Raw genomic sequence first — 15,448 nt, forward strand, 5'->3', positions numbered from 1 at the left:
ACCATTTTGTATGAAGTTCAAATATGCACAGAAGTAAGTTTATGGATACTGAGCAGCCCTGGCTGTGGCTCCTCAGTCCCAACCCACCCAGACTGCCGGGTGCTGCTGGGGCTGAGAGCTGCTGTAAGGGACGTATGAGGGAGCTGGGGGGAGAAAGGAGATGAGCCCCTTCCTGTTATCAGAGAAACCACAGCAACGCAGCTTCACTCTGGCAGCAATAGCTGGTCCCAGCAGCGCGGTGAGCCCCCAGACAGCAGCATCCCTCGCAGGGCCCCTCCTCAAAGCCTCGACTGTGTATGCTTTGTGTGTCTTTCTTTGCCATTCCCCAACCAGGGATTGAACCTGAGCCCACTGCAGTGGAAGTGCAGTCTTAAGCACAGGACGACCAGGGAAGTCCCATCTCAACCTTTTATTTTTCATTCTTTTAAAAAAATTTTATTTTTGGCTGTGCTGGTTCTTCACTGCTGTGCAGGCTTTCTCTAGTTGGCGGTGAATGGGGGCTACCCTCTCGTTGTGTGTGAGCTTCTCATGGCAGTGGCCTCTGCTATCGTGGGGCACAGGCTCAATAGTTGTGACGTGTCGGCTTAATTGCTGCTCCGCATGTGGAAATCGTCCTGGATCAGGGATCGAACCTTTGTCTCCTGCCTTGGCAGGTGGATTCTTTACTAATGAGCCATCATGGAAGCCCTGCATCTTGACCTTTTAACAATGTCAACCTCCTTTCTTTGTTCCCCAGAATTGGGAACAAATGGGCTTCCCAGGTAGCTCAGTGGTAAAGAATCCACCTGCCAATGCAGGAGATGCAGGACACCTGGGTTTGATCCCTGGGTCGGGAAGATCCCCTGGAAGAGCAATTGGCAACCCACTCTAGTTGTTCTTGCCTGGGAAACCTCATGGACAGAGGAGCCTGGTGGGCTACAGTCCATGGGGTCATAAAGAGTCGGCCACGACTGAACACGCACACACACTTGGGAGCAGTAACTCTGTCCTGCGACCCCTACGGCTGTGACAGCCGAGTCCCCCAGGCACTTTCCTTTCCCTGCTATTTACAACTGCTGTGGCCTCTTGCTGGAGCTGTTTCAGCCACATCCCTTCTCAGTACTTTTCTGTGTACGTAACTCCGCCCCAGCTGTTAGCACCCTGTAGGAGGGAGGAACTCTTTCAAACCCCACACCCTGCTTGATGACTTAAGGATCAACACTTAAAACTTGGGTGACTGGATTCTCACCTCACCTTCTTCCTCATCCTCCTGGCAGAGAAAATGGGCACCCATCACCTGTCCTCTTCCAGGAGACTTTTTTCCCTTAAAGACCATCTCCTACTCCTCCCGTCTCCTTCCTGCTCCCCTGCGGGAAGCCCATCTGTCCCACCTTCTGTCCCCTGGCACTCTCTGATCCTTTCAGACACGGTGGAATGAAAACCCGGAGGAAGAAGGTCCAGCCTCTTCCCTGCTCCCCGGCCCCCCAGGCAGTCTTAGCAGCAGGAGAAACAGGGACTCTGTAAGAAGCTCTGCTAGAAAAGGGTGTGGTGACATTCATTTCGTGAGGACAGTGTGAGAATCATCAATGTTGACAGACAGGAGGACTCCAGGAGCTGTGAGTATTGGGAAATACACACCAACAGTTTAAAGATTCAGAAGTCTGTTTCATGTCTTTATTGACAAGAGGGGGGAAAAGGGTCACAGCATTTCAGACTTTATTCAAAGACACACACGGCAACAAAGGGCACCCACAAGTGGCAGGCATGGTCCCTAAGGCCTGGCTCTAAGGCCATCCTGGAGGGTGTGGGTGACTTCTCAGCCCTTCCCCTCAGCATCTGTCTCTTCCTCCTCTAAGCCTCACGGACTCCCCTGAGATCAGTTAGAACTGTGCATAAACGAAGTCACTCCAGAGCAGGCTGGGCCCTGCCTGGCCGGCGTTGCCCGCGTGGCAGCCCTGGGCAGCCAGACAGCATGGGGCACTGCTCACGTGACCCCCCCAGCCAATGGCCAGGCCTCTCTCTGGAATGGTCAGCCGGGCTCTCCCCGAGGGAGCGGCTTTCAAGAAAAAAAAACACCAACTTGGTTCACGAAGGGCTTGGGGAAAATACTTTCCCAGAAACCTTAAGAAACAGTCCCTCTCAGATTCCTGGAGCGCTGAAACAACCGAGACTGTCGCTGGGTGGCCCGGAGAGGGAACCTGGGGAAAGGCTTCCGCTGGTCCCTCAGAGCGCTCAGCCAGGGGTGTGGCGGGCTTCACGGACTCCAGGTGGACCTGTGCGAAGCACGATGAGAAAGATGCGTCCAGAGGGGCTGCCCCCCCTGCCCTCCAGCCTCCTCGCTCCTGCAGGTCTGCGTGGGCTTGAGGCCCCAGACGCCAAGGCTTGCCTCCTTTCAGTCTGACGGTGCTTATTCCCATTGACCAGAGCTCCTCACCCATCGGCCTCTGGTTGACAGCAGCTTTAACCTGACGTGTTCAAATCTTTTCTTCCTCCCCCTGAAAGATGTCAGGATGGACACCTGCAACCATTCTGCAGGGGCAACTGTTTTTGTAGGTAGCAGTCCCTCCAACACTTTACAGCTGTAAGAACCCTGGGCACGGGCCAGACGTCCGTGGTGCCGACAAGCACATTCACGCGGGGGTGTAGACACGGCGTGTCAGCAGGCGCCCAGACACACTTCTCCCCTCCTCTACACACAGACATGTGAGGGCAATGTGAGGTTCCTGTCTGAGCAGGGGCCAGTCACAGGCTCAAAGACACTTGGCACAGTTGACAGTCACTTTAAAGAAACCCTGACTCCAGACCCATGCGGTGAGCAGCTGAGTTGGGGGGCAGAGGGAACCTCAGCTTAGGACCCATGGGCTTGCGGGGTCTTTTATGGACAAAGTGCTCCCCACGAGCACTCCCCCTTCTCTGGACCGCCTGCCACACTAAACGTCACCGGGGAAAAGCCCGCGTTCTCGGGCCCCTCTGCACCCCACGACTGCTCGCCCAGACTCGGACGCTCAGACAGCAGTCCGTCGCGAGCTCTGAGGCCTGGCTCCTGACTGAACAGCACTGGCTCACCAATGCCTCGGCCCCCACAGAAGGAAGCGGCGGTGAGGGGCCGGTCAGGTGAGGGGGTCCTGGGCCCGCCCGGCAAACGCACGCACACACACTACGGCGGATGGCATGGGCTCACAACCACTGCCCAGGTCAGAAACCAAGAAGAGACACAAATATCACACTTTCAATCAAGGCATTTCCGAGACGACCACAAAAACAATGCCACTTTTGATACTACAACCTACCACGTTTGGCAACTTTCAGAGGAAACGGCCGTCTCCACCCCAAGGCAGCAGAGGGTCCAAAATCCCTGTATCCTCGGCCCCAGTTTAACAAGTCAGGGAAGGAACATGGGCCAACAGAGGGCAAGCAAAGGCTGCATAAGCAGTTACGCCAACACCTACAGCGCCCACCAGTCTGCGTGTCTGACTTGGTACAGGACACCGCCGGCCTCGGAACTCTTCCTGGGGAGGTGAGCTCTCTGGGGCAGGGGGTGGGGTGGGGTGCCAGCTGCTGGAGACTAATGAGGCAAGCCGAACAGGGGGCAGCTGGTGGCGTAAATCCAGAGCTGCGACCCCCCATCCTCCCCTCCTCAAAGAGGCTTTGTTCATAGGAATGTGGGGGTGCTCTGGAGACTCTATCCTTCACCGAAACCTCAGTTCAACAGCCTAAACCAGACTCCTCTGCGTCTGCTGCGGTAGTCTGGGGTGTGTGAAGAGAAATGTGGTGTGATGACGTGGCTGCCCACGTCCAACAGGGCACACTCAGGTGAAAACGTGGCACAGCTCAGGACAACGGTCTTTCGCGCCCTCCGGCTTCGGGGACGTACAGCATCTGCAAGGACCTAGGCCTTCCTCCTCCCCGCCCCATCCTGAGATAAGCTCCACCTGGGAACCCAGCCCAGTGCTCTTGGAGAGGTTACAACACTGGCTACGAAAAGAAAAGCAGGTTTCTGAGAAGGTATTGTGCAGCTGAAAGTGGCATCTGTCTTCGGGTTCCTGTGGGGGGGGTGGGGTTCCTTTGGTTTTGACCAGAACTCTCCTCCGCGGGGGGCCAGGTGCGGCTTGGCTTGGCAGTAGCTCGGTTTCTGTACAGGAGCTCGGCTGGGCGCGCCCGTCACTGAGGACTCGGAGTTTACATCCGAGACCCTCTCTCCTGAAGAATCTAGAAGGGGAAAGTGGGGGAGACTGAGGCTTGGGCTCTGGGTACACGCTGCTTTTGCAGGGGTGGCTTCCCAGCCCACTGAGGGAGGAGAAAGAGACTGGAGTGGCTTCCCTCTGGACCCCGTGGAGCAGCAGCAGGACGACCCGTTACCCCGAGAAGCGAGGCAGCACCCCTGAAGCACTGCAGTGTAAAGACGCTGGGGCAGGGCTTGTGTGCCGCGGGGCCACCTCCCCTGAGTGGAAGGACACAGCCAGCTCGCCACACGTGGAGGAGGACCAGTGCGGGTGGAGCAGGACCACCTCCCCTGAGCGGAAGGACACAGCCAGCTCGCCACACGTGGAGGAGGACCAGTGCGGGTGGAGCAGGACCACCTCCCCTGAGCGGAAGGACACAGCCAGCTCGCCACACACCGTGGAGGGCCACCTCATGCAGAGGAGGACCACCTCACGTGGAGGAGGACCACTATACACATAGGAGGACTGCCTCCCTGAGGGGAAGGAAACCGCTAGGCTCACCACACACGGAGGAGGACCGCCTCACACGGAGGAGGACCACCTTTCCTGAGCAGAGGACACAGCCAGGCTCACTCCACACTGATGAGGGAGACTCACTGTGGGGGTGTGTGTGAGTGGCACAGTGGAGGAAGAAGAGAACAGTGTGCAACAAGCTTCCAGTAACCTCAGGGCTTTGGGGTGCGGGGGGTGTCACAGAGGTAACCAAACACCTTTTCTCTTGAGAGAGAGGAGTTTCAAAGTATAAAGGCAGAATCCTTCCAACTTTGAGTTTCAAAATTCTCACCTTAGAGGAGTCAGTGGCCATCAGCTTTTCTTTTTCACTGATTTGACAGAGCCTGGGAAAAGACTACCCTACTTTAGTTCATGTGTCCTAAACTAAAAGCCTATGTCACTGCTTCAAAAACCCTGGTTTAAATGACAACAGTCAAAAGGCCAAAACGAAAGGGAAATGCAAAGCTGGCTTGAGAAGGAAAGGGCTGATCTGGTGAGCAGCAGTTCAGGCAGGGCTGAACAGGGGCTGGGAGCAGAGTCAGAGACGAACGTCAGGCAGAGGGGCTCACCTTGGCCTTCTCACTGGGCTCGATGACAATGCCGTTGGTAGAATTGTTTAGTTCTCTGGAGACAACACAGAGGAACTCTGCCTGATCCTCGTTCCCGTAGTTATAGGAAGATCCGATGCTGATGAGCTGACCAAACAAGAACAGGTCAACATTTGGGCAGGGATCTTAAAATAATTAAGGGCCATACGAATCAAACCCTCCTCCTGACTGAGCTTTGTTGTTTTGCTTCTCAAAGGATGAAGAACTTGCTGGGACTATCAAGGCCCCAGGGGACACCTGGATCCCAGTTATTCACCAGAGCATCACCAGCAAGGATTTCCTGCTGTGGCCTGGCTTCCATCCCTGGCTGGGGAACTAAGCCATGCAGCACAGCCACAAAATCAACCATCCGACCAAACAAAAAAACCCACTAATTCTTAAAAAAACAAACAAACAACTTTGTCTTTAAAATTTTATACCAGGGAAAAAATACTTCTGGAGTGGAAGTATGACATTTTGCAACCCACAGCTGAACAAAAACGAGGGATACACAGAATTGATTCTGCCATGGAAGATAGCTGTGAGGAGTCACCCAGTACTGGTGCTGAAGACAGAGATGCCTGTGTTTGGTCTATAATGTAATACTGTTGACCCAGTAACTTTCATTTAAGGTAAGCATATGGTGACAGTTCAGCTGACCTCTTAAACTCTACACAGAAACAAGCATGTTTCATTGACTTTATAATACTGTCGTTCGACTCATGCTCAGCCTCCCCGTGTGTTTTGAAGACAACAGATGAACAACTCTGCCATCTAATGGAAGAAAACAGTAAAATCCTGGTTCTCAGATGCTTTGTTTCGATGCCGTGGTCGTGAGCACAAAGCTAAAGTACAGAAACCCACAGGCTAATGGGGAAGGACCTCACCAGGCTCCAGCTCGTCTGAGCCCGTCATGCCATGCCTGCTCACCACGCCGCGTGAACAGGGAGGGTCACTGCTGAACCCTCGTCTTCTTCAGCTACTTATTCTAGAATGTGTCAGCAAAGCACTTTTGAAAGGAATCCCTGAAGGAGAAAAACCCAAAGAGGCACTTTCAAGCCTAAAGAAGCTGGCTGGCTCCCTCTGGGCAGAATCACAGAACTTCTGGATATAAAGCCTGGAGACAGGACAGTGTTCTCGGTCTCACCCAGCTCATCGCACCCTGCCATGCAGAGTGCACATGGAAGGCCTCTTTCCCCTGGCCCTACCAGACTCCTAGGGTGGGTGACTGGCTACAGATGGTGACAGAGTGGGCTCCCAGGCTGAGATGCACCTTATGACACGTTGTTTAGCTGCCAGGGCATGTCCGACTCTCTGCGACCCCATGGACGGTCACACACCAGGCTCCTCTGGCCACGGGACTCTCCAGGCAGTAATACTGGAGTGGGTTGCCATTCTCTTCTCCAGGGGATCTTCCCAACCCAGGGATCGAATCTATGTCTCCTGCATTGGCAGGTGGATTCTTTACTACTGAGCCGCCAGGGAAGCCCCAAGAAACATTACCTGTTCGAATTTCCAACCATCAGACATAGTGGATACCATCTGTGTGAGCTCCTCCTCTTGGCATTGCAGGACTCTGTACACGTGCTTCACGGGGCCCTGCGACAACCACATACAGGCTCTGAGTTTCAAGGACACAACAGTTTGCAGCTGCCTTGGTGAAGCTCTTCAGAAGAATAAAGACTGGAAAGGAGTGTGCTTGGAATTTTTTTCTTGGCAGCCACCCGCTACCCCCTTTCAAGCTGCACTGTAGTTTCTCAATAAAAACTTATCCACGGAAAGAAAAAAGAAAATATAGGGTCCAAGAACATGAATAAAACAAAATAATCTTGAACTTCAGAAGGATGAATTGTGAGCGACCATGCTGATAAACTTATGACTTCATCTATTTCCCAAAGGAGAAAACAGAGTAAAATTACTCAGGACAAAAAGGTCACATTTTCTTCTTCAGTCTTTATAGCTAACACACATGCTGAAAATGTAGACCGTATCTTCACTTACTGAGAATGATACCTTATATGGAAACAATACATTAAACAGGGACTCTACAGTAAACAAATGTTCAAGCTGTTTTACCCTCTGCTGAAGCTACCTCAAAGTGTTTCAGTGTTACATGGTAACATTCCTGTGACAAACAAGCATATGGTTCCTGGCACAGACCTCCGAAAAACTATGTCAACTCCTGAGTCACAGCAGTGTCTTTTGTATGCTAATAAGCTGGTCACCAGAAAGACCCAGGGGGTTAGAGGGTTAGAACCTTTGGCCCCGCTCCCTGACCATGGGGGAAGGAGGAGAGACCAGAGATTGAGTTCAATCACTGAAGGCCAATAATACAGACAACCTTTCCTACTGAATGAACCATCCTGAAAAACCCCTAAGTAACGGGGTTCAGGGAACTTCCAAGTTGGCAAACACATCCCTGTGCTTGGGGGCGGGTAATGAATGCTGGGGACTACACGGGGACAGAGGACCCTTTAGGCCTTCACCCCATGAATCTCTGCATCTGGCTCTTCATTTATATCCTCCATAACAAACTATAGTAAGTATAGCATTTCCCGAGTTGCACCAATTATTCTAGTGAATTACTGAACATGAAGGAGGCACTGTGGGAACCCAGATCCCAACTAGCATCCGAGCCCTGGGGAGTCTGACACTGACTCTGAGTGGTCAGTGTCAGGACAGAACCAAACTGTTGGTCACCTGGAGGGTGTCAAAGATGAGATGTGCTGACCAGACTCAACTCTCTAGAACACGAGCTAGATCGGGAAGCCAAACGGCTGAGCAACTGAGATGGACGCCCCAGAGCTGCAGCACGAAGGCCCACACCTGACCTACATCGACACCTGTGACCTGGGCCACAGGGAACGAGAAGCCGCTTGTGAGGCGGCTCCGGTGGCTGCAGGGAAGCAGGCTCGCCAGATGTGCTCCTGTTCACAGGACAACTTCAGGCGCACAGGACTCGGCATTTAGCAGTCAGGGACCATCGGTGTTGGGTCCAAAGCTGCACACTTACTGCCCACCCGAGAGGGTGAGAGAACCAAATAGCAGCCCAGGTTTAGAACAATGACGCCTGGTCATGGAGAGAGGGGTCAGTTACCTTCTATCGGATTTTAAGAAAATCTGGACCATTTTCTTAAGAATGATGAAAACTTAGCCCATTTTTAAAAAGGATGAGTTGGCTTCAGCTGTCTAGAAAATTAGAACAATTTGGGAAATACTGGATGAATAAAAGCAGTTACTAAGTACCGCGGGCTACAGGCCCCAAGTGCTGCACCCTTCTCTTCCAGTCTTCACTGCAGTCCTGGAAGGCAGGTGTCCGCTTCTTTCTACACGGAGGACACTGGTGTTCAGGGCACAATATCTTGCCCCAGCAGTGTGGCAACTAAGTGGACTGGAGGCAGAGCTGGGATATGAGCCCACATCTGCCTGACAACACTATACAGTCTTTCTCATATACTTTGTCCTTCTGAACGAGGTTCCATTCGATAATGTGCTAAGGTGAAAAAACAGAAAATTCCTTCCATATAAAATATAGGACAAATCTCGTGACAATTTCAATTACCTGAGCCATACACTTCAGGAACAACCAGGTGTTTTACACTGTAAGATGCAGGGCATCGCAAAGACCCGATAGTGGCTGCAGCTGTCAAAGTCCCAGTTGTTTAAGATAACTGTACCGCCTCCTCTTTACTTTCCTCTTCCCAAGTAAACCAACGCCACTCTCAAATGCACCAAGACCCATCTCACAGCAAAAAACGCTACCGGGGATGGCAAAGTAACAGGATGGTGGCAGCCACTGGAAGTGAAGTGAGGTCACTGGAAAAGTGGGGAAGGTCCTCCACACCCTGGGCTTTACCTGACTGTCTGCCAGGTGTGTCTCCTTTCAACACAGGCAAGGTGAAGGAGATGCCGAGTTTGAGGAGACAGCCCCAGAAATCCACACTCCGCCTTAAGGTGATGTGGGACAAACGTAAAAGGGGACATCTGTGAACGACATCAAATCCACTGCCCACCCAGAGTCCCACTAAATAAAGGGGACAGGTGGAAAGATCAATTAACATCAAAAGGGGCTTGACATTCCTAGAATAAAAAAACTTCCAGCTAGGTATAAATCCATGAGCCTCAAAATCGAAAAAACTAATTAACTCAATTACTGTCATCACATAAAAACCTCACAACACTCTCAAGGAGTTTACTGATGGCGAAGAATTCAGAGTGTTCAGATGCCATGGTTTGAATGGTTTCAAATTTTATACTTGATGGTATCATCAAAACTTATATTAAGCAATCAAAGGTTTTTTTGTTTAATGTGAAAAACTGAGGATGGACGAGATTCGCAGAACGTCTAAGCTATTACGTATCTGTAATAGTGAAAGAAGCCACGTAAATATACCAGGAGATGGCAAAAAAATTGGTGACGCTAGATCATATTTCACATGGTAACCTGCAAATCAACTATGAGTTCATCTTTGAACATTAAAAAGGAGCCTTTCATCCCAGGTTTCAGCACCAAAAAAAAAAAAAAAGCCTTTCAGCCACGGACCAGATGGAGAAGAACTAAATGAGTAAGCCTCCTTTCCACCTTCGCAAAGTGCTGAGATAAAATGCAGAACAGAGTCCATTCTTCATCATAGGGGCCAGGTGGTCATCCAGATAACTCCATTCAGAGCCAGAAAAAAACGTGATACATGAAGCCTAACACAGAACATGCAAGGAACAAGTTTCTGCTTTTGAAATTCTGTATTGCGACAAATTAGCTCTCAAGAAAGCGACCATCACCAGTACCTGATGGGGCAGGAGAGAAGTCAGCCTGGAGTCGGACTCTGTCCCATTGGTGCAGTCAAACCCTCTCAAAATACCTGCCTGTTTTTCCTGCTAGACTTTAAACTTCTTGAGGGCATGGACCTCCCATCAGTCGGGGTCCCCAGGGCCTAACAAGTTATTGTGGCCACTTGCTTAAGACTGACGATGGGTGATGTGACATGAAATGAGCTAAGTGTGCCTCACTGCCTTCCCTGCTCAAACTACACAGCAAATTCGGGTGGATTTTTGTCACCATATCTAAGAAAATCCGGACTTCATAAAAGAAAGAGAAGCTTGGTATTATTTTCTTAGAAGCGTGATTCACAAGCCATGTGCAAAGTCTATGCCATGCAAGTGTCTGTTAGCAGCTGGCTGTGACACGGTCACAGGCTGAAGGCTGGTCCTCATATAGAAGCCAACAGGTAAACAGGCAGAAGCAAGACCTCGCTTGGCCCCCACGTGGACATGGAGGGAGGCAGATGCTCTGCTGGAGAGAACAGGCTTCGAACCTCAAGTTTGGCGACTCCGCCCACTGCCGTATGGCGAGCAGCCACTATCTCCCGTTCTTCTAAGGGGACATGGGCCTGTTTCGTTCTCTTCGTGATTTCTCCTCTGTTTCCCTGTTCTGAACAAGTCTGGTGGAATATGTGCTGCCTGTCTGGCAGATGGACCGTATGCCACACGGAGACCTCCGGCTCACAGGGGAGACGCAAGGCTCTCAAACGGTACATTATCCGTTTCTGATCACCTCAGACATGGGGACAAAGACTGACAAGTGGGATATTTTCCCCTTAAGAGTTCAAAACCCATTACCTGTGAAGTTCTGTTCTCGTTGTCCCGTATTCTTTCCTTAACCAGTCGCACGAGAGATGCAATGTTGTAAAACTCCGCTTCCTCCAGGACGCCTAGAAGGAAGACTGACCTGTGGTTAGACGTGTGTGAACTCCCCAGAAAACAGCAGAAAGAGGCTGGAGAACACGTGCTTGCTAAGAACTGCATCTTTCACATGCAAGTCTCCCTTCTGTAGCCTTGTAAACACTTCTTTGCTGTTTGCTGGGTATCTGTGACCTTTTCCCCAACGTCAGCGAGGCAGGCACGCGAGTCTGCTCCGTTTACTGTTTCACCCCTGTGGTTTCCCACCTGCCACCTTCCCTGGCTCTTCCTGCTCCTGCTCATCAGCTGCAGGACACCTTGACCATATGGCACTCAGTTCCTGGAGCTAGTCCCGTTGGATAACTCTTGAGCTTGCAATTTCTACCCAGTTTGTCCTAAAAGTGACCACTGGCTCTCTCTGTATAAGTGTAAATTTATGTGGACCAGTAAAGCAATTATCCTTCAATTTAAAATAAATAAAATTTTTTAAAAAGGAAAAAAAAATTATGTGGACCAAATTAAACAAGATGCATGTTATTTGAACAATATAAAAAGCAGTCAATGAAAGAATCCCACGCACAGGACTTCCCTGGCAGTCTAGTCGTTAGGATTCAGTGCTTTCATGGCCGAGGGCCCAGGTTCAATCTCTCGTCAGGGAACTAAGATACTGTAAGCTGTGTGGCATGTCCAAAAAAAAAAAAAAAAAGAATCCCACGCTTAACAAAATCAAAGGATCAAAGGCCTGGGACGGGACAACTAAATGGGATGTGTGATCCTGGACCAGGAGAAAAAAGTTGCTATAAAGACTTCTGTTGAAACAACTGACAAAATTAGAATGTAAGGTACAGTTAAAGTGTTTATCAATATTAAATGTCCTGAATTTGATAACTATATGGTGGTTACATGAGAGAATGTTCTTGCTCTTGAGAAATAAGCCGTGAAGCACTAAGGGGTCAAGCCTGTAATCTAGTCTTAAGAAATTCGGCAATAAAACTGTAGAAAGGGCAGAGGAAGGAGGGGGGAGGAGGAGGAGAGAGAATGAATGAATGATAATGCAAATATAACCAAAACTGTTGATTTTGGTGAATCTGGATAAAGGGAGTTCTTGTACTATTTCTGCCCTTCAAAATCATTTTTTTAAGGCATTAAAAAAGATGTTTAGGATTCTTCTTTTGAAGAAACAAGACTACCCATGAACTGGTAGCTGCTGTGAATGGTGGGTGCACGGAATTTATTTTACTATTCCAGTTACTTTGTATGCATTTGAAATGTTAAGAAAAAAAGGGGGGGGCATTAAAAATAAAAAGGGAGACCGATTCCTCTTTTGACAGGTTGTAACAGCAGTGTTCTTCAGCCGTTTCATTAGCGAGCACAACCATTTCAGCTTTCTTATGCAGAATGCTCCCAGGTCAGGGTGCCCTGCATCAAGGGACAGGCTCCCATCTTCAACTGAATGTCTCAGTGAGACGAAGATACCCTTTTAAAAGACATCTAGACCCACTTATAGTCCAAGTGCCCTACAAACCAAAAGGATGAGTCAACTAATGATGCCCCTGACAATGGGCTGGAGAATGAATTAGGTCAGATGCAAAAATCAAGGAAGCATGAGACCAGTCTTAAATGAGGCCAAGCCTTCATTATTCTTTTTTTATAACGGCTGCAAGTTCAGACTAAAATTGAAAGAATAAACACCTAAATGTCAGAGATTTGCCGTTTCAGGGTGTGGATATTCACTGCTAGTAATAAGTCAATGCAAAAGAGGTCCTGATAATTTTGCAGGTCCAGAAAAAACTCTACCTCCAAAGCTGAGCTATGTATCTTCCTTCCCCCAAAGAAGGACAGAACAAAGGGGCTCCTTCAAGACCCTCTCAGACTAGACTAGGTAACTGGAGGCTCCCTACTTATTTTTAAAAAGCTTTGCTTCCTGTGCATGTGAGCCTGCTGAAAATCTCAAAATTCAAATCTCAGGACTTTCCTGGTGGTCCAGTGGCTAAGACTCTGTGCTCCCAACATAGAGGGCACAGGTTCGATCCCTGGTCAGGGAACCAAGATCCCACATGCCACACAGTATAGCCCTCCCCTCACAAAAAAAAAAAAAAACCTATGAAAAATACATTCTAATCTATGAAATAGTTTTAAGGATTTGACCTGAACTTTGAAGATGCCTAGCGCACAGTGTCCTTACCTTCTTCTGCCAACTCCTTTGTAATGATGAGCTTCCCGTGGCGGAGGTAGTTTAGGATTGGACCAAAGTAGGTAGGGTCCCTGTCAATCAGATAGGCCCCTGTCTCGTCCTGCCAACCAAACACAAGGGTATCACTGTGGAGCTTTCATATTAAGTCAGGGCAGGGTCTCCACCTGTCTGTCACAATTCATAAGTGAGAGGGCAAGTTCCATTAGATGTTTATTACTAACTGCTGGCAAGAAGGCTAGCTTTACGGGTCTTATACTTCAAGATCATTTCTGGGAGGGTGTTGCAGACATATAGTCATATTCATTATCTAGGCGTTGACTTGAAGTTCTAAAATCTTTACTCAGACACGATTACCAATCTCTTCTCAGCCTTTTGGGTAAGCTAAAGCGTAGATACAATTACCAACATTCTTCCTGTGGGATATTTGTTATAAAGAAACAGAGGAAGAAAATGCCATAGCTGTGTGATCTAAGTTTCTGCTTGAGATAGACATTCTGACTTCTCTATTGTCCCTGAATCACATTCCTAATTCTAAGAAAACCTCTGTTTATTTGGCAGTGCTCCTGAGCTGAGGGCCAACGGCAGTGGGAGTCTGCGTTGGCAGCTGTAACTCACACACTCCAGATCTGTGCCCAGAGGAAGCCTGGCATGGCCAGGACTTGGCTCTGAGCACTTTTAATCCTACTCATCTTTACAGTAAAGGGAACAAGAAGAAACTGGCTTCTACTGCAACAAAGATTCAGGACAGATAAAATCATTCCTTTATAACAAGCAAGGTTTTGGAAAACTCTTTTAAGTGAGGGCAGGACAGTTTGCCTTCAATCTGAGATTATAGGAGAGGTAGCAGATGAATAAATGAAACTAACCAATGTTTACTTAACCCTAACTCTGTTGCAAGGGAACAGCTAAGTGCTACATGGGATACAGGTGATGCAGGCAACAGTCAATGCTTTTAGGCCAGAAACTGAAAGATGAACGTGTAAAGTTAAAAAAAATCAAACAGCTCAAACTGAAAATGGGTTAAGCGTCTTGTCACCTCTCAACTCTTTGGTTAGCAGCCATGCGTCTTGCCCAACGGTACTCTTTAGGTTTCATTTTCCCTGGTCTTAATCCGTCAGCTTAGGTTTGCATTGGCAAAGGACAACCTCTTTCTTAGGAATGTATCTGAGCTCAAACCGGGACCTAAAACAGTCACAGTTACCAGATACAGCCCAGAGAACAGGACCACAAGAAAGAAGTGCGGGATCATGACAAGCGCTTCCTGCAACTGTCGAAGTCATCATCACACCAAGGCTTTCACCCAACTGGGCAGAGGGGTCCGAGGGGAAGTCTCAGAAAGCTACCTGGATGCCTTAGCTCGCCCTGACCCAATTCTGGATGCGTCTGCCACAGGCGCTGAGGGTCTTGACCAGGAACCAGGGAAACGAGGAAGTCGGGGAAAAACTCATGCAGACCTGAGGGGCTGGGATGAGGTGCAGAGAAGAAGGGGACATGGGGTGTGGAACGGACTCTCACGGGTGAGGGTGGGCATAGTGCGGGGAAGCAGCCGCTGAGAACGAAGGGTGCGGTCAGAGAGAAAGTCTGCGTGCGTCTGGGGCTGGGGCAGAAAAGCCCCCAGGGCTGGCTGGCGGGTAAATAGGAGGAGGAGGGGGTCCCGGCCCCAGGTGCCCGCCGTAGAGAAGCGCGTCGCAGGAAATCCGGGGACCAGCCAGAGAAGAACGAGGGGGTCCGAAGGCCGGGGGCGCGCCCGAGGGCGGGGCGCACCTTGTCCGAGTCCAGCTCCGGGTCCTCCTGGCAGCAGAGGCGGCAGAGAAAAGACTTGGGCTCCCGGCCTAGGGTCTGCCTGGTGGTCACGAAGTAGGTGCCGCCCACGTTCAGCCGGACCCAGCGGGCCGCGCCACCGCCCCCTGCCCGCTCCGGCGGCCCGGGACCCGGCTCCAGCGGCTGCGCGGCAGCGGCGGGGGGCGGGCGGCCGTGCCCGCGGGGCGTGGGGCCAGTGGGGCGAGGGCTGGGGGGCCCGCGGCCCGGGCCGCCCCCGTCGCCCAGCCCGCTCCCGCCGCCCCCTCCCAGCCCCGCCATGGCCGGGTCGAGCTGCAGCTCCGCCATCTTGGGCTGCTGCCGCCGCCGCCGCCGCCGCCGCCGCTTGCTGCCCGCGCGCCGCCGGGCCGGCCCATCTCTCGGCAGGGAGAGCCGGGCCGGCCCATCGGCGGGGGTGGGGCCGCGGGAGAGAGACGGGAGCGCCCCCAACCAGCGTCCGCGTCCCCGGGCTGTGGAGGCGCTATGCCCGCCTCTGGGGG

General features: G+C 50.8%; 1 protein-coding gene across 1 annotated transcript; it reads right to left on the reverse strand.

The window, feature by feature from the left end:
• Nucleotides 1-1,639: 1,639 nt before the first annotated feature.
• Nucleotides 1,640-15,375, reverse strand: KCTD2 (potassium channel tetramerization domain containing 2). Its single transcript, XM_020885841.2, has 6 exons — nucleotides 14,916-15,375; nucleotides 13,143-13,251; nucleotides 10,898-10,989; nucleotides 6,785-6,880; nucleotides 5,264-5,389; nucleotides 1,640-4,188 (listed from the first exon to the last, which is right to left on the reverse strand). The coding sequence occupies exons 1-6, from the start codon at nucleotides 15,255-15,257 to the stop codon at nucleotides 4,159-4,161; spliced, it is 795 nt and encodes a 264-aa protein (XP_020741500.2). The 5' UTR covers nucleotides 15,258-15,375; the 3' UTR covers nucleotides 1,640-4,158.
• Nucleotides 15,376-15,448: the final 73 nt, after the last annotated feature.

The sequence above is a fragment of the Odocoileus virginianus genome, chromosome 17 (assembly GCF_023699985.2).
Source record: "Odocoileus virginianus isolate 20LAN1187 ecotype Illinois chromosome 17, Ovbor_1.2, whole genome shotgun sequence".
NCBI classification, from domain to species: Eukaryota; Metazoa; Chordata; class Mammalia; order Artiodactyla; family Cervidae; genus Odocoileus; species Odocoileus virginianus.

Coding starts and splice junctions, on each gene's coding strand:
- KCTD2 (XM_020885841.2), bottom strand. CDS start 15,257: ATGGCGGAGCTGCAGCTCGACCCGGCCATGGCGGGGCTGGGAGGGGGC. Junction 13,252..14,915: donor CGGAGCTGGACTCGGACAAG/GTGCGCCCCGCC, acceptor TTTGGTTGGCAG/GACGAGACAGGGGCCTATCT. Junction 6,881..10,897: donor ACGAGAACAGAACTTCACAG/GTAATGGGTTTT, acceptor TGGTTGTCGCAG/GGCCCCGTGAAGCACGTGTA.